The 17,176-nt window shown below is 36.1% G+C and overlaps 3 protein-coding genes across 5 annotated transcripts; 2 read left to right on the top strand and 1 right to left on the bottom strand.

The window, feature by feature from the left end:
- The first annotated feature begins 1,137 nt into the window (after positions 1 to 1,137).
- On the top strand, positions 1,138 to 4,080 carry LOC109854688 (ras-related protein Rab-21). The gene is made up of 4 exons (XM_020428037.1): positions 1,138 to 1,578; positions 2,036 to 2,203; positions 2,272 to 2,390; positions 2,490 to 4,080. Exons 1-4 carry the CDS (start codon positions 1,438 to 1,440, stop codon positions 2,770 to 2,772), a joined length of 711 nt encoding a protein of 236 aa, XP_020283626.1. The 5' UTR covers positions 1,138 to 1,437; the 3' UTR covers positions 2,773 to 4,080.
- Positions 4,081 to 5,256: 1,176 nt separating this feature from the next.
- LOC109854687 (rho GTPase-activating protein 1-like) lies at positions 5,257 to 9,865 on the bottom strand. 2 transcript variants are annotated; one of them, XM_020428035.1, is made up of 10 exons: positions 9,261 to 9,865; positions 8,486 to 8,593; positions 8,221 to 8,364; positions 7,552 to 7,732; positions 6,966 to 7,184; positions 6,499 to 6,597; positions 6,224 to 6,411; positions 5,923 to 6,123; positions 5,719 to 5,825; positions 5,257 to 5,630 (listed from the first exon to the last, which is right to left on the bottom strand). In XM_020428035.1, exons 1-10 carry the CDS (start codon positions 9,307 to 9,309, stop codon positions 5,457 to 5,459), a joined length of 1,470 nt encoding a protein of 489 aa, XP_020283624.1. In that variant the 5' UTR covers positions 9,310 to 9,865; the 3' UTR covers positions 5,257 to 5,456. The 2 variants fall into 2 exon arrangements, with proteins under 2 accessions (XP_020283624.1, XP_020283625.1); XM_020428036.1 differs by lacking the exons at positions 8,486 to 8,593; positions 9,261 to 9,865 and having other exon boundaries at positions 8,157 to 8,314.
- A 1,096-nt stretch (positions 9,866 to 10,961) lies between these two features.
- LOC109854686 lies at positions 10,962 to 16,983 on the top strand. Of its 2 annotated transcripts, XM_020428033.1 has the most exons (11): positions 10,962 to 11,561; positions 12,044 to 12,138; positions 12,223 to 12,353; positions 12,456 to 12,531; positions 12,632 to 12,772; positions 12,858 to 13,034; positions 13,120 to 13,342; positions 13,418 to 13,623; positions 13,698 to 13,980; positions 14,071 to 14,290; positions 14,390 to 16,983. In XM_020428033.1, the coding sequence occupies exons 1-11, from the start codon at positions 11,522 to 11,524 to the stop codon at positions 14,448 to 14,450; spliced, it is 1,653 nt and encodes a 550-aa protein (XP_020283622.1). In that variant the 5' UTR covers positions 10,962 to 11,521; the 3' UTR covers positions 14,451 to 16,983. The 2 variants fall into 2 exon arrangements, with proteins under 2 accessions (XP_020283622.1, XP_020283621.1); XM_020428032.1 differs by having other exon boundaries at positions 10,966 to 11,561; positions 13,120 to 13,623.
- The last annotated feature ends 193 nt before the right edge of the window (positions 16,984 to 17,176 follow it).

Here is a 17,176-nt window from a genome sequence, read left to right as displayed (position 1 = left end):
TGGAATCTTTCCTGAGACCCGTAGTTTTCGAATGTCTGACTCTACTCGAATATTACTACTAGCGTAAAATATTTTGAAGCAAGTAGTTCGAACCAACGTCTAGTCAGACATAAGAAAATTCTCTAAAATCTTTTCTGAGAGCTGTAGTTTTTTGAATGTCTGACTCTACTCGAATATTACTACTAGCGTAAAATATTTTGAAGCAAGTAGTTCGAACCAACGTCTAGTCAGACATATGAAAATGCTCTAAAATCTTTGCCGAGACCTGTAGTTTTCGAACGTCTGACTCTACTCGAATAGTACTACTTACGCAGAATATTTTGGCGTAAGTAGTATAAGTCAAAGTTTAGTCAGACATGAGAAAATTTTCCTTAGAGGAATATTCGAATAAAGACAGACATTTGATATAAAACACTTAGTTTACAATAGTGTGCGTATTTTTCCGTCCCACTTTGCACAGACTGCGGACTGTCAAATACAGTACTATATGTATACTGTTTTTGGTGTGGTTAAAAAATATAGCACACATACGTTGACATGGGTTTACAAGGTTGTTTTAAGTTATATAAGGATCGGAGATTTTATCTTTATAAAGAGCTTTCCAACTACGTATACAAGCATCACTGTGTAACACAATGTCCGTCAGTGTAAGAAAGAGCACATCAATGTTTCACTCATACTAGTGGACATTGTGTTGCAGTGTTTCCTGTGTACGTAGCTGAAATGCTGTCATATAAAGTATCTAAGAAATTAGCGAATGAGTAAAATTTTCGAGTTGCGTTGTTTCTTTTGTCAATAAAAATGATTTATCTAGTAAATGGTTAAATACCAAAAAATAAAGTACATTACACTTTCGTTACCGTAAAATTCGTATTTAAGAGATCAATAGTAAACACTGGAAACATAGAAAAGAACTATGTCTATGTTTGAACATAACGTACGTACCGACAAGTCGTTTGTGGACGTGGCTACGTAGTTGCCAATGTGCAACACACATGGACAGTGCGTTAGCGTACAGGGCGGTAAAGCAGTTATAAAGTTTCTTATGGGTCTGACCTCTCTCAGTTTTCTGTTTGTTTTATGTAATAAAGTAGGGACAGTTTCGGTGCAACTTGGTGCAGATGTGTGGTGCAGCACCAAAAAATGTACGCATCTTTATTGTATATGTGTAGGCAATCGAACAGCTGATTCTCGCAGTTTAATGTTAGCATGGCGGATATTCAAGTATAATTCTCATTAAATTTTCAGTATATCGATTTGCAAACGAGCATCGTGTTGTTATGGCTCTTAACACTCGTGAATAATTTGTGCATGAAAAAAGTACGTGCCGGACTATGCTGTGAGAGCCACATTGGATGCTGTGATCAAATTTGAATTTTGCACATTTAGCTGTAAATTGATATTGCATCTCGCAATTTTCACCGAAGTTCGAAAATTATGGCCAATCCGGCAGTTAACACCACTAATGGATATAATTTTAAAGTAGTTCTGCTTGGGGAAGGATGTGTCGGCAAGACTTCGGTTGCTCTTCGATATGTCGAGGACAAGTTCAATGATAAACATATTACCACGCTACAGGTGATACTCGCGTATTTTTTAAATGTACTGTTGAGTTTTCTTCGTGTGAACCAAATTTTTTCTATATTATATAATTGACGTTGGTGTTGTCGACAAAATATATAGATACTTTTAAATCTTTTGATTTAATGTTGTGGTTTTGGTATAAATAAATATTTTTATTATATTATAAAATTTATTACAATATTTGTACGTGTAATATATGTAAAATTTGTGCTTTTCTTACAATTAAAATTTTTTTGTATCTAGAAGCAAGTCTTGATATCGAGGTTTTAATTACATTGATGTGTTATATAATGAAATATATATAATTTTTATCAACTTAATCAAAACTATATATATAGTTTTTATTTAAGCGATAAAAAGTATATAAAGTTTTTATTTAATTGATAGAATTTAATAAAATTTTTATTTCGAATTTTATTTCGATAATTTTATAAGTATTGTCTTATTTCAGGCTTCCTTTCTCAATAAAAAATTAAACATCAATGGTAAAAGGATTAATCTAGCGATATGGGATACAGCTGGACAAGAGAAATTTCACGCATTAGGACCAATTTATTACAGAATGTCCAACGGTGCCATTCTTGTTTACGACATTACAGACGAAGATACTTTCCAAAAGGTATTGCCCTTGCGCACAAATAAAAAGTAAAAAATAAACTTTTGTACATGTGTGTGTGTTATTATCAGGTCAAAAACTGGGTAAAGGAATTGAAGAAAATGTTGGGGAGCGAGATATGCTTGGTAATAGCGGGCAATAAAATGGACTTGGAGAAAGACAGAAATGTTTCTATAGAGGAGGCGGAAGAGTAAGTTGGACGATCTGGTTTTTTTGTTATTTATCGTAAAAATCGCAAAGATTATATTTCTCAACTGAAATTCATGTGTTTGTTTTTTTTTTAACTTAGGTATGCCAAACAAGTAGGCGCTATGCATTTTCACACATCGGCCAAATTGAATCAAAACATTGAAGAAATGTTCTTAGATTTAACGCGACGCATGATGCAACGCGCGGATGAAGCAGAGCAAAAATCTACTCTGACGAGGACTAACAGTGCACGTCGAAACGTAGTTATGGTAGAGGACGAGACGGAACAAACTCAACCAAGCAGAGGTTCTTGCTGCAGTGGTGGCGGCGGCGGCGGCAGCAGCAGCAGCAACAACAACAGCGGTGGTGGTGATTTCTCGTAGATCTCTTGAAATTTCATATTTCGTTTCTGATAAAAGAGGTCTAATCCACAATCGATCAATGCACCTTGAACGTGTGACGAATATCTGAAAAATATTGTCTGAGATACGAATTTGTTGTTACTACGAGTGCGAATCATCTGTGCACGCAGCTATGTGTGTGTATGTATGTGTGTGTGTGTTATGTAACACATACGTAGGTATGAATGCGTGAACGTGTGAACAACCAAAAAGACGCGTGTGCCGTTCCGAGGTATTGTATAACAAATTATTCAGCGAAAGATTAACCAATCACCAGATAAAAGGATAAGACTAGACAACACAATTCTGTCGTGAAAGTTTTTAAAGACTCGGAAACAGGAATCGTTTCTCATTTTTTTACTCAAACCCGATAAGTTTGGAGTAATGTACATATGTTACGTGCGTCTATAGTTTTATTGTACAATATTATATAATTTGCAATATCTCGTTTCTTTTGTTTTTTTTTTTTTTTTACTAAATAAGTTTGTAATGAGGATTTATCGTGTCGGAGGTTTTGAAATTTTAATTCTAGCGATATATAGAAATTGTTGTGTAAAAAAAAGATTAAATTATTGTTAATTGTAAGTTACTTCGCTACGCAACGTGTTATTCCAATATTATTACCTCATTGTTCGTCGTATTCGTCGAGGGTGTTTGCCAGCGGGTTTTTTGTTTGTAAACTGTAAATAAAACTATGAGGACCTACAAATAACATGTTTTATTACACGTTCTTTTGTTTTTTTTTTTTTATGTAACAACAAGGAATGTAAGTGGCGTCAGTTCTATTATACAAATCTAAGTCGTCGTTATTATAACAAATTAAAATTTCACGAAGAAGAAATAAGTGTCTTGATCGAGGAAAACACACGGAATTTCGTTTGCCAGTTGTTTTTCTTTCGCCAGAACAACATTTTGTTAATTCACATCGTTATTACGTTATTATTGTTATTAAACGAATAGATGTGTTTGTTTATATTTCGTTCAGAATTAGTAATAGATCGTACATGTTCCGTCTGTGTTATATATATATACATATATATATATATATGTGGATAATTTTTATCTCCGTATCTCTCCTGTATTTTCACTTAAATATAGTATCGCGTATACTACAACATTTGTTAGACCACAACTATTGTTGAATTTATAAATTGGGTGTTACAATATACATGTAAATACAACCCTGTATGTGTGTGCGAGTAAAAGGATCACTCAGAATTTTCGACTGTACACGCAAACAAAATGTGAACGAATTTTGTTTCTTTTTGTAATAAAAAAAAAAAAAAAAAATTGAACACAATAAAACTTGTTTTTTTTTTATTATTGAAATAAAGAATCTTATATCGCTGCGAACCTTCGAAGTTACGTAACTTCGCGTATATAATTTGTATTAAGAGTGAATGTGAAAGATTTATTATCGGGGCGATTCGAACGACTGAGTAATCGGACACACCCGATCTCACTTGTAAAGTTGATACCCGGAAAAATATCCGATTATCCGAGCGTTATCTCATTTGGATATCTAAGAATGTGCGCGCGTGTGTGCGCACCAGCTTATAATCTAGAAAATGTGACAAACAAATATAGTCTCAGATGTCACTTTTATTTATTATCTATCTAGAGAATAAGATTTAAAATTTTTTTTTATCTCGTATTATTTTATTATTGTAATATATATAAAGATATAATTTAATATTCATATATAGAAGAGGATAAGAGGAAGTATCGCAAAAAATCGCGTTTTCTAGAATCCTAGACAAATAGTTACACCCGACACTATATGTTTCTTGACACAATTACTAAATTACAAGCTGGTGTAAACACACACACACACACACACACACGCACTCACACACATACTCTTAAAACTTATTTAGAGAGTATTTGGATATCGTCTTACAGACGTGTCTTATTACACAGGTGTTTTAATTGAGAAATAGAAATAAAATACAATTAAAGAGAGACTTTAAAAGATCGTAAACAAGAAAAACAAAAATTTGTACAACCTAAGAAGAATTCTACTTCGTTGTTTTTAAAACTTTCGTATTAAATTCGACGTTAATTAAAAATCACAATCCACGGATCCCGCAATGTCAATCGTGACGCTCGAGAATACTTGGATTCTTTCGAACCTCTCTACATATTTCGTTAAAAAATAAAAAAAAAAATAAACAAAGTAAATATTACTTCTAGATAATCTTCTTACATGATATAATTCTCACACTGCGTGACGTTTTTCTCATGTATCTTTGGTATTTATATATTCGGTCGTAATTTTTCTACATATACATATACTATTACTCTCTCTCTCTCTCTCCTTCTCCGAAGCTGGCCTTCCGACAGTGCGCAGCTAATACATTTGGACGAATTCTACTCTTTCTCTCTCTCTCTCTCTCTCATCCGAAAAAAAATCATATATATATAATTTTTTGTGTAACTACACTTGTTAAAAAAATTTTGTGCAAATCCACATATAAACAAACATCGAGTGGTTTTATATGTTATATCGGGCGTATCATACATATATAAAAATATTTCGGTAAATGAAAGTGCGGACACGTACGTGTTAATGTTCGAGAATGTTACGATTAGGCCCTCGCTCATTCGCTCGCTCATTCTCTCTCTCTCTCTCTCTTTCTCTCAATCTCTCATCGTTTTTTTTTTTTTTAAATAATAAATATCTTATCTTGATAAGTAAATAAAAAGTCTATGAATTGATTAATAGGTCCTATCGCGGAGAGGGACATTCCGCGCTCGGGCGGCGCTCTAACTAAATTTGGTCCAAATACGACCGCGAGATTGCTAGACGTCATCTTGTTGAGGTCGCTACGGTCCATTACCTGCGAAGAAGAAAGGATACAAGTACAGATGTAACATAGAGCTAGTAGAGAAACCTGCGTGTATGCCGGCCGCTATAAAATTACGTACTCTTGACAGAAATTGTACAATGTATTTAAGAACTTGGTAGTTGTCTTCGGGTAGCTTTTCCAATATTAGTATCTGCACTTTACGCGGCCGTTCATCCTTCGACAATGCTGCAAGTAACAAGAAAATAAAATTTATTCCGTTAATATAAAACACAAAAATGTTCGCGAAGAAAATCAAGTCGAGAGATAAAACAACAACGCTCACTTTGAAACTGCGTGATCTCGTCGTACAATTCGTAAGTCATCAGAGGTTCGTCCAGCTCGCGAAGAAAAGACTTGAGTAGAACAGCGGCGATATGTGGATCTCCTTGAAAATCAATAGGCAAGCCCTGGTTGCAACGGTTCTGAAGTTCTTTGATTACCGCAACGTTCGCCGATCTTCTGAATATTCCTTCTGTTTCTAGAGCTGAAGTAACAATAACAATGACATATCTCGTGTCCTCTTTCCGTTCTTTATAAAAAAATGAGGTTTTGTTTTTTTTTTTTTTTCAATTGAAATATTATACCGTCAGGTGTGGCAAGAAATTCCACGCACTGCCTCACAATCGGTGGTATCGGATCGTCGTTGTTGTTTTCCTTTATAAACTGTAGACTAGCGCCGAACTGAGTTGTGCCAACTGGCGTAACTATCGTGCTTTGCGGCGGGTTTGACGGTAAATTTTTCTTATTTTTTAACAGTAATTGTTCATTATGTCTAAAAACAATTAACGCAGCGTTGTCACAAATTTTTACAAATATCTAATACGCATCTTACTTAAATAGAGTAAACATTAACACTTACTCTATAACTTCGGGAGGTATAATTAATTGATTCAAGTTAACATACTGCGCCAACTCCTCTAAATAATTAACATACATCATTTTCCGTCCAAATTTTACACTGCAAAAAATACGTAACGTGTTTTTTGACACAAAATCTATACATTGAATTTATCAAAGTTGAAAAGTTTTCTTATTGAATCGCAATTTATGTATAAAATTATTTATGAATATTATTTTGAATAAAATGCCCCATTGACAATAAATGTAATCTTGCGTTTACAGTTATTTAATTTATCTGAAGAACTCGGTAAGGATTTGAAACGGTTTATTTTTGTTACGTTATCGGTTTGAAGTAAAATGAGTTTTAATTAAAATAACTATTTGTTATAGGTCTCGTTGTTTAGTTGAAACGTCGTAAATTTCTTTTTTTTTTTTTTGATACACGAATTAATACTGACGACATGAGTTTGAAAAAAAGCGTCATACCTAATAGCGGGTTTAAATATTTGCCAGACGATCCTAATAAAATTAGTGGGATGTACGAGATAAAGAGCCTTGAGATTCTTCTTGTATTTTCTATCGAATGCTTTGTACGCTTGCCACAACCAAGTAAGAGGTGGTTTATTCTTTGACGTAAGACCGTAATGGAAATAAACGAGACTGTAATCTTGTTCGACAAACGTGTCTAGAGTATGCATGAGATACCTGCAACAAAGCAAAGAGAGAACCTAGCGTTTAAAAATTTCCATTAAACTTTGCGTACAAAATTGTTTGTGATATTATTCAAACACGAGTTATATAAATATTGAATAATAAAAGATCGGTGTGTTCGATATCAATCGAGTGTAAAAAATTATATACGCATCTTTAATTCTTATTACATACAAGTTTTTTGATTAATTAATATGAAAAAAACAAAAATATTAAAATAAGATGTTATTTAGCAAAATTATATATATATATATAGAGAGAGATTTTATATAATAACTTCTAGTTATTGTGAAAACAATACCGCAGATAAATGACATGATAAATAATAGAATATCATGTGTGCGTTATCCTCACAACGCACCTAAGTAGTTTGGCGTGATTAAAGGTCTCCTTTCCAATAGGAGGTAATTTACACGCCGACACAACAATTAGTTTACGACCGGCACTGTCGTCGCCAACCACCTCTACAATTCCATGTCTAGATATATCGAGATAGTCTTCCTCATCGGCAAGCTCTCCGTCCAAAGCAGCCAGATCTTCCGCTGTTCCATTAATAGAGACGTTTTTGTTGTAACATAAAATTACTTGAGGATTGTTTTTCAGCGTGTATCAGGCATATGCGTGTGAGTATGTGTGTGTGTGTGTGTGTATTTAACAAACTCGCATCAACTAAAAACACTATTGAGGCAAAACAATTTGAGCTCTCAAAGAGCAAACGCTTGTTTCACAGAAGTTTTTGTATATATAAAAGATTATTATATATACATGTTTTGTTCCACGTTATACAACGAACAATATTGTCCCACTTCAAGGGCCCGCCACACGTGTATACGTAAATTGTTATTTCGAAAAGGAGAAGAAGGCTTTAAAAAAAAGCGAAACATTATTCGTTACATTCCTTTTCTTACTTCATCCTTTACACCATGCAGTATAAAAACAAGCTGTACAATGTTCTACATAATTCACCTGCTATGCCCCGAGAATGCCATGACATTTACTGGCTACTAACAGAAGATAAAAGGTCACACACCAGATTCAATAACTGGAGCATCTACCAAAGCTTCCTCAAAGTTCTCCTCAATAGTTCCGTCGCTCACTGGGCTTTCTAAGTAATCCATTCCGGTGATCACATTGCTGCTCACCAGATCCAATTTTTCTTCTAGAAGTTGTGCAGCTACACAGTACAACAAACACGTTCTTTTATAGACAAAAAAATTTACAACTTGTATCTTTTATATTATTTAAAAAGCACATGTGCACAATATTTTAAATAAAGCAATTGTTAAGAATTATACCGTTGTTTGAAGTTGTTTGTAATTCCGTATCGTCAAACTCCAAATTTGGCTCATAGTCGTGATAATCTGATAAACTGGGGTACGGATCTTCACAGTCATTGCCCGTTCCTGATAAAAGTTTTTACAATAACAAATTACGCACACGCACGCTTCTCACTTTTTCTATTGTTCATAACAATATTTATACAACATAGTATAACAGATTACTTTGTATTATCATGTTTTCTAGGATATTAATATGTATTTTATTTAATAAAATTTTATACAAAAACGATTTTTCTAAACATACATTTTTCCATATAATATATACATATTTTTATAGAGGCTACATTTTTCTTATTATATTTATTATATATTTCGTTTCATGTTGGAATATATTTTTTATATAAATCTTTCTACATATTGTAACAAAATTTTTTTCTAGAAAAACTGCATTTATCAGTTTACCGGGGAAAAAGTACATACTCTTATCTTAGGAAATAATGTTACCAAAATAATCCGTTATATGCCATATTTGTTTACCAATACGGACTAGTGATCTTTATCAAAGCAGATAACGTATCGCAACTAAAAGAGCAGCGCGAGATAACAAATATACATAGATATTACATACATACATATATATATACGCGACAAACGTAATGTCACTCGTTTATGTTTGTTGTTAAATAAAACGATAATAAATTTATATTGCGCATTTATACGTGTGACACCGATCGCGATGTGTACCGTCAACAATCGCGACGTCACACACAGAGATGATCAGCCAGCTCACCTGTTAGTGTACGCGATGGACTCATCGTCGGCTGGTAGTCCGCTTCCATTTTGTCGTTTTTGTCGTGGAACGGATGCGGCTCGAAGGAGCCGCGACAACGTTTCGGCTTATCGTTTCTACAAACGACTCACCTCGGTCTCGTCGAGCGTCGACATCATTTCCTCCTCACGAAAAATTAAATATACAAGTTGATAAGACGAGAGACCGAACAGGACAATGACAGTGTTGCGGTAACCATAGAGCACGTATGTAAATACAGACGGGAGTGACAATTCCGATGTGTGTTCGCGCCGATTGGACAACGTTCGGAGAGACGCGGCCTACGCGATTGTTTGCGAGCGCCATCTGTGAGACCAATCCTCAAGTCGCGCGCGACGGTAAAGAAGAAAGTTTGATGCTACGGTCGGTAAAGAAAGAAGTTAACGCTCTATGATAGAAAAGGAAGTTTTGACGCTCTGCGGTCGGTAAAGAAGGAAGTTTGATGCTACGGTCGGTAAAGAAAGAAGTTAACGCTCTATGGTAGAGAAGAAAGTTTTGACGCTCTGCGGTCGGTAAGGAAGGAAGTTCTAACGCTCTACGATAAAGTAGGCAGTTTTGATGCTCTGCGGTCGGTAAAAAAAGATTTTACATTTACAACAATCTGTACTCTTACGTCAGAACAATCTAACCCCAAACGCGTTTCTTTCAGGTGACTTCTGACAGTCCGTTGTTTCTCTTCTGTTAAACGTCTGGTGTAATTGTTAAGTTTTTTCGCAATTTGTGCGTTTTCAAATTAAATAATTATCAATTCTCAACGCCGAAAAATTTTGAATTCTTTCGTCAGTTGTGCAAATAACGAACGATAATTTCTGTTTGCAAATAAATTGTCACATGTGTGTAGTTTACAAAATCATTGCGATATTTAAGAAGAGTGTGTAGAAATAATTGACACAAAACCATTGAGATAGATTTGCGCAACAAAATTATACGTGACTGTTAATACGTACTAACGTTTGTTTGTTTTTTTATTATTTTTCTCGATTTAATTAAAAACAATCTGAATCAGTTGGATATGTAATGAAATCTTAGAATGTTACGATTAAATTGATATTCAAATAAATAATTGCAAATGGTCATATGCGATTGATTCTGTTGAAATCGTGTAAACTAAACAACAACATTCAGAAAACTTGTAAAATAATATTCTCTTTCTCACTTAGGTACTTGAAAAATGGGTTGGACACTGGAAGTGGCCAAGATGTTTATGTACATATCGTTTCCCGTGGGTGTGTTTTACTACGTCAATCAACCGGAATATTTCGACAAATATGTGTTAAAAATTAAACAGAATTACTATCCGATACTGAGCAAACAGACACTTGAAGAAATGAATGACTTTATTCGAGAGATCAATGTAACAGCTGATAAGAAACGTTTAGACGAAATGGAAGTGCAAGAAAAGAAAAATTAAAGCACAGATATTGTTACAAATTTTTTTATTGTTTTTGCGAAAACTCTAGTATATAAGAATATCGAGGTATCTGGTTTTTAATTTAAGAATTAGAAATAAAAATTTATGACAGATGTTGACGCAGTCTCTTTGTAATTCTATTAGTGTATTTGATATTTCATAAGTTCACACATTTACAAAAGCTATTACATATGTACAGAGATATACATATATATAAAGTTATGTTTTTATTTATAGTTTATTTAATTTTTTAATAATATACGTATGTAGTTTTAGAGATACATATTTGTATGTGTGTGTATCTGATAATGAAACTCAATTCACAATAATTTGTTTAATAATCATCGTTATCATTTAGTGACACAGTTTGTTGTGTAGCTTGTCTAAGTTTATTGTTATTTTTGTATTAACTGAGAACTCTAAACCGTGTTAGATATATGTTGCATCTGTGCATATATACAGTGTCGCGTATCGAGCGCACGCACGTAGTACGGAACAGAACCGAGTCAATCGGCGAGATCATGTTTGTTCACCGGGTCCGTCGGTTCACGTCAAAAACGTGCGCATCGCGGCGCTGAACCACGTAAAACGCGCCCACGGACGCTCTCTCAGGCTTCTCTCCGGACCAGTGGTCAATGTCCGTGAATCGCGCGTGTCGTTTCGTGTCATTTTTCAATGATTCGAAGTGAACCCCCCGTTTTGGGTGTAAACAAAATGATTTAAAACATCGTTCGAGGATCTGACGAAAAAAAAAAACAATTCCCGCTGTTCTCCCGTTGGTCGTTCGAGCACCCGAACAGCGCTCGTCGTCATGTGGAAGTGTCACAAATGTGGAAAACCCGTTTATTTCGGTGAGTTCTCGCGATTTTTTTTTTTTTTTCCGACACACTCGTCGAACCCGAGTATTTATTGGACGAAGTGAGTTTTGTTGTTGTCACGTTTGTTGTCATGTTGCAAATTGGAGCGCGGCGAGCGATTCGCTTTTATTACGAGACATTTCGCGCATTCAAATGCGCGCAATTTTATATTCGCGTCGAAGAAAAAATTTGAAAGCTGATCTTTTGTCAGGCAAAGTCCAATTGTTTGCACGTTGCGTCGCTCATTTTGAGATATTAATTTGTTTATAATAATATTTAAGTTATTGTTGTATGTGTTTATATGAACGAATATTATTGCAACGTTTAATTTTACAAACAATGGAAATCTTGAATATGTGATTTTATAAGATAATAAATTTATTAACAAAGAAATACACGAGGTAAAACTTATTCTTCTTGTATATTGTTAAACAATAAATAACTGCATCATGAAAATACACATTATTATTCTGTAGCTGAACGCAAACAGTCCCTGGGATACGATTGGCATCCAGAATGTTTGCGATGCGAGGAGTGCGGGAAGCGATTAAATCCAGGACAGCACGCAGAGGTGATTAAAAACCACAACAGTATGATGTAATGTAGAAAAAATAACGAATTGTAAATTATATGAATTTGTGTTTTGTCGCATCAGCACAAAGGCGTGCCTTATTGTCACGTCCCTTGTTACGGAGCGCTATTTGGACCTCAACTGTTCGGCCATGGCACGAGAGTAGAGTCCCATACAAGTTTTGGGAAAAAAGAAAATCGATCGTCGCTACCAAGGTAAAAAAAAAAAAAAAACGCGAGGAAAATTTGCTGATCAATATTTTATTATTGAAACAAATTACCGAGAAACGATTTTCTAAATGTCACGTTTTTTCATAGATCGCACTTGGAATCGAAACTGAAGGTTTTCAACCAGTATTACGAGGGCAAAAGCGGAGGAATTCGAAGTCGTGAGGTGAAAAACAGTTTTTAAAACACCTGTCTATAAGATCAAACTTCAATATATAACAACAAAAGTTAACGTTTGATGATTGTGACGATTAAAAAAAAAACAGGTCAACGGACGACTGATACTAGAAGGCGCGTTAAGAATTTATTGGGGAGTTCGCGGTGTTATTCATCTGAAGGAGGATGACGATCAACGCACGGTGGTTACCGCGCGGAACAGAAATTCGTGCAGACGCAGCGTTTCTGAGGTTTGTTTTTTTTAGATTTTACTTGCGGTCTTACCTGAGTCTGATGTTGTCGCGATGCATTCGTTGTTTTGAATCCTGAATGCAGGATATTGAGGACGAGGACAAAGTGGACGATGAGTTGCACGCCAAAAGCGCATCGGACAACAACGCGGAAACTAACGCGAAGTCTCCAACGTCACCCGATCACTTGAAGAGTCTCACCTTGCCCATGAAACTGGACGTCAAGAATATGGAGTGGGACGAGCTGGATGAGCTTCTACAGGTTTTGTTTTCTTTCTGCCGCAATATTGCTTTTGAATGAGACAAGACAAAACGTTTGTGACCCTCGAACGTGCGCCTGATTGCAGGTGGAACGAAAGGTCGAGGACGGTAACAAGTTGTATCAGACGATGCCCGAGAATCTTCCGTCTATGAGTTCGCAATCCAGCGTTGGCGACACGCCGCCGCTCTCGTCCCAATCGAGTCTCGACCGGTCGGATTCTCGCGACAACTCGGAAACCAGCAGTCCCAATCACCAGACCACCAGCCGGGACGACAGCAGCTTACACAGCACGCCGACGCACAGCATAGGTAGTTCTTCCAGTACAGACACGCCTGTCTACAATTTAGGAGCTTCTAATCGAAATGGCACGCTTCGAAGAGTAGAATACTTCGACAATCTGGACAAAAACTCGGTCGGGAACAGGTCGATCAGCACCGACGACAGCTGGATCGAGAAGGGTCTGAACCGATCGCTGTCCGGTCCTGACTGTCTCCAGAGACACAGAACCGACAGCGACACGGACTCGGTCAATTCTCTGCAGTTCAGGGAGGACGACAACATGACGATGTCCACGGACAGCGGATTAGAGGTAATCGTATCATCCGCAAACAATCGATAGAAAACATTTTTTCAAACGCACGATCTTTGTCTTTCTCGCTTCAGCTGGATGGCGTCGTTCTGCGTCGCAAGCAAGGTTCAACCGCGATCAGACGACGTCCGGGAGGCAGGCGTCAATCGCGAAGTCGATTGCGACGTCGTTGCTCTATCAACGGTCACTTTTACAATCGAGAGACCAGTTTCTTCACGCCGCCGCACGGCTCGCAGATGTCGGTTTGGGTGACGAGTCTGGTTAACACTCAGGAGGTCATTAATCTCATGCTGGACAAATACAAAGTCGACGCGAAGTCCGACAACTTCGCGTTGTTCGTAGTGCGCGACAATGGTGGTAAGAGTTTCGCGATGATTTGTAGAAGATCGAAGCTTGACCCGCGATCGTATCTTGTTCCGCTACGTGCGATCTCTGTGTGTTTCCCAGAACAAAGGAGACTGAGAGACGACGAGTATCCCTTGGAGGTCAGAGTGGTTTTGGGTCCGCACGAGAACATTGCGCGTTTGTTTTTGGTCGACAAACTGTCCACGCCCGAGATCAGTTCGGACGTCGCGCAATTCCTCAATCTGTCCCTAGCGGAGTGCCAGGGCATACTGCAGCGCTACCACTACGAAGAGGAGCGTCAGATTCTTCTCTTGAAAGAGAAGTACGTAACAAATAAATAATAACAATATCGCGACAATCTTGACAATAAAAAATTCTATATTCTATTTTATTTTATTTTTTGTTTTTGTTTTAATTTTAGGTACAAGGAGATGCGAAGAAGAATAAAGCAGAGAATGGAGGAGCTGAAGGTCCGATTGTAGGTAGAAACGTAAATGCATCCCCACGCGCGAGTATTTTTATAAGAAAATTAAAGAAGAAAAAATTGAGCTTTTTTTTTAAAAAAAAATAAGAAACTATCTCCATACGTGGTAAGAATCTCTATAATACATACCGTATGTATATAACAAGATATATTTGAGTATGTGTTGCATCTACCATGACACAATTATGGCATAGTATCTTTGAGAACAATACAATATATATGTATCTTACACACATATATATATACGTATTGTGCGCGCGACACACGTCCGCGTTTTAGCGCATTACTCGTAGTTTAACATAATTCATTGTTACGTTCTGCAATTTGTATCTCTCCATTTTCTGAATCTCTGTTGTCATTTATCTCATGTTCGTTACGTGTGAAATACGCCGTCAAATTAGTGTGTTTTTATACAAACAAGGAGATGAAATCTCTCTATTAAGTCTATATTGTCTATATAATATTGTTGTGGCCTGTGTGTAATTGCAACACATTGAGTTGAAAACAGATTTAAAAAGAAAGAAAAAAAATAACGTGACTCTAGTAGCTTTTGTAAGATATATATATATATATATATTAAATAAAAACTAATTAAAAAAAAAGGAAAGTTAATAAGATTGAAAACATGGTGCATAAATTATATATATATATATATATAAAAATATATTAGATTTATTATCGCAAACTATTATCAATTGACGCAAATCGACTAATTTTTAATAATAAAGCACATTATTATTATTATATTGCAATATATATATATATATTATATTACGATATCGTATTATAATATAATCAATTTTTCTGCGCACGAGATACAAGTTCGATTGTAGACTTTCGAATGATTGAATTTAATTAAAATTTGTGCAATTTACTTTGAATATTTTGCGTCCGACGTTTCATGGCTCTTATATATCGGCCGTATTATTTTTCTATCGACGGTTTGAAACCAAAAGAGCCATCGTACCAGTTTCTATATTTGTTACATTATATAACGTAGTAGATATATTTTAAGATACTATATTACGATGTAAGTATCTCCTATCGCGGCTCTTAATTGCCTTATTACCTTTTCTTTAAATCGCATATTAATTTTTCGTTTGTCAAAGATCGAAAAAATATATTATGTGATAGAAGTGAAACGTGTTATCCTTGCGATTTCGATATATACATATATATTTTTTTTCGTTAAATTGGAGTTGAAGGAAAAATGCATTTTTAAATTGTCTCGCAACGCAGACGAGATATTAACAGAGTGGTTATTTTGATTACGTAAAGAGAAAAACCACCGCAGCGCAATAAAGATATTATCCGATGTTTCTCTGCGCGTAACGCGCTGTGTAATCTCGACGACGTTGTATTGTGTTTATCGAGCAAATTTCCCGAGCATTCCGACGTTCTCGAAGTGATAGACAAAAAAAAAAAAAAAAAAAACTATTTTTCTATCGGTTTTTGAAAAAAAAAGAAAAAGATCCGTTTATCTCCAATCGTTTGTCAAATGGAAAGAGAGGATCTCGATCGAGAATTTAATAACAACTGTTGAGCCGTTTCAAAGTCTTCTATATTCCTCGCGTGTCAACGTGGCTCGCGATTTGTAAGTGGATATAGGTACGCGCATATTATACCGCATTCAGGTGCGGCGCAATTTGGGACGCTCTCTCTCTCTCTCTCTCTCTCCCCATGGTCTCTCTCCGAGAGAGACCGGGGGAATCATTGTTGCGTACGCGAAACAAATTGCAGATGCAAAACAAAATGTGTGTGCGGTACCGTACGCGGCAATTAATCGTCGGAATATTTGTAACGCGCGCCGCGGATTCACGCGGAATCGCCGTTTCAAGCTAGTCATGTTTCACGCGCTTAGTCACACCGATATCGATTCGCAACATCTCCCATTTTCAACCGTGGAACCAGAGATCCGACGTACACACTACGAGCCACGTTTACACATATTACAAAATATATATATATATAATATGTATATATATATATATATATACGTATCTGCCAGTTTGAAACAATAAATAACGCCGTACGCGGCGCGTTGACACAGAAAGAAAGATATTTATAACACAACACATTTTTGAGGAATGTATCTAAACTCTACATACTTGCATTTAGCGCCAAATGTAACCATCTCTCTAGATTCTTAGGCAGCTTTCGCTAGCGCGGTAGGTAGGGAACAAATGTATAATCTCTCCTCGTTACGTTTTAAGTCAGTAAAAAAACACATTTGCAGATTCGTTGCGCGGCAACGTTAGACTAGATATTTTAACAGCTTCTCACTGCTGGACAAATAAGAATGAGATGCGTAGAAGACGGGATCGGCGAGTAACGCCGATAGATTGTAGAAGTGCGGAGGTCGCACGAACGCGCTTTGCGTCTGGAAAAAAAAAAAAAAAAAAAACAAAGTATAAAACTGAAAGTAAATATCCGAGCACTCGAACGTGCAAAAGAGAATGAATGAAAGTGACGCATGTAACGCGACGTCCCGTCGTTCGCGACGAAATAATAAAAAAAGATGATGCCAGTTGCTTCTCCAGATGTTCGCCGTCGTTTTTTCTTTTCCGCATATCCTTTGTGGCTCGTTGGATGGAGATTTTGTCGTTTTGCAACGACTTCTCGATCATTTCCGCTGGGGAATACAATAACTTCAACTTCTTCCGATTTTTAAATTTTTGTTTTTTTGTTTTTTTTTTTTTGTTTTTTTTTTATTGAACAAGAGAA

The sequence above is a fragment of the Pseudomyrmex gracilis genome, unplaced genomic scaffold (assembly GCF_002006095.1).
Source record: "Pseudomyrmex gracilis isolate BER0280 unplaced genomic scaffold, ASM200609v1 scaffold_71, whole genome shotgun sequence".
Taxonomy (NCBI): Eukaryota; Metazoa; Arthropoda; class Insecta; order Hymenoptera; family Formicidae; genus Pseudomyrmex; species Pseudomyrmex gracilis.
This window is presented reverse-complemented; position numbering and strand designations above follow the sequence as displayed.

What these genes read in the sequence shown, in the direction of transcription:
- LOC109854688 (XM_020428037.1), top strand. Translation starts at nt 1,438, where the DNA reads ATGGCCAATCCGGCAGTTAACACCACTAATGGATATAATTTTAAAGTA. An exon ending in AACATATTACCACGCTACAG is followed by an intron (nt 1,579 to 2,035) that starts GTGATACTCGCG and finishes GTCTTATTTCAG; the next exon opens with GCTTCCTTTCTCAATAAAAA. An exon ending in ACGAAGATACTTTCCAAAAG is followed by an intron (nt 2,204 to 2,271) that starts GTATTGCCCTTG and finishes TGTTATTATCAG; the next exon opens with GTCAAAAACTGGGTAAAGGA.
- LOC109854686 (XM_020428032.1), top strand. Translation starts at nt 11,522, where the DNA reads ATGTGGAAGTGTCACAAATGTGGAAAACCCGTTTATTTCG. An exon ending in ATCCAGGACAGCACGCAGAG is followed by an intron (nt 12,139 to 12,222) that starts GTGATTAAAAAC and finishes TTGTCGCATCAG; the next exon opens with CACAAAGGCGTGCCTTATTG. An exon ending in GAGGAATTCGAAGTCGTGAG is followed by an intron (nt 12,532 to 12,631) that starts GTGAAAAACAGT and finishes AAAAAAAAACAG; the next exon opens with GTCAACGGACGACTGATACT.
- LOC109854687 (XM_020428035.1), bottom strand. Translation starts at nt 9,309, where the DNA reads ATGGAAGCGGACTACCAGCCGACGATGAGTCCATCGCGTACACTAACA. An exon ending in TGCTCCAGTTATTGAATCTG is followed by an intron (nt 7,733 to 8,220) that starts GTGTGTGACCTT and finishes TTAATGGAACAG; the next exon opens with CGGAAGATCTGGCTGCTTTG. An exon ending in AATCACGCCAAACTACTTAG is followed by an intron (nt 7,185 to 7,551) that starts GTGCGTTGTGAG and finishes GCTTTGTTGCAG; the next exon opens with GTATCTCATGCATACTCTAG.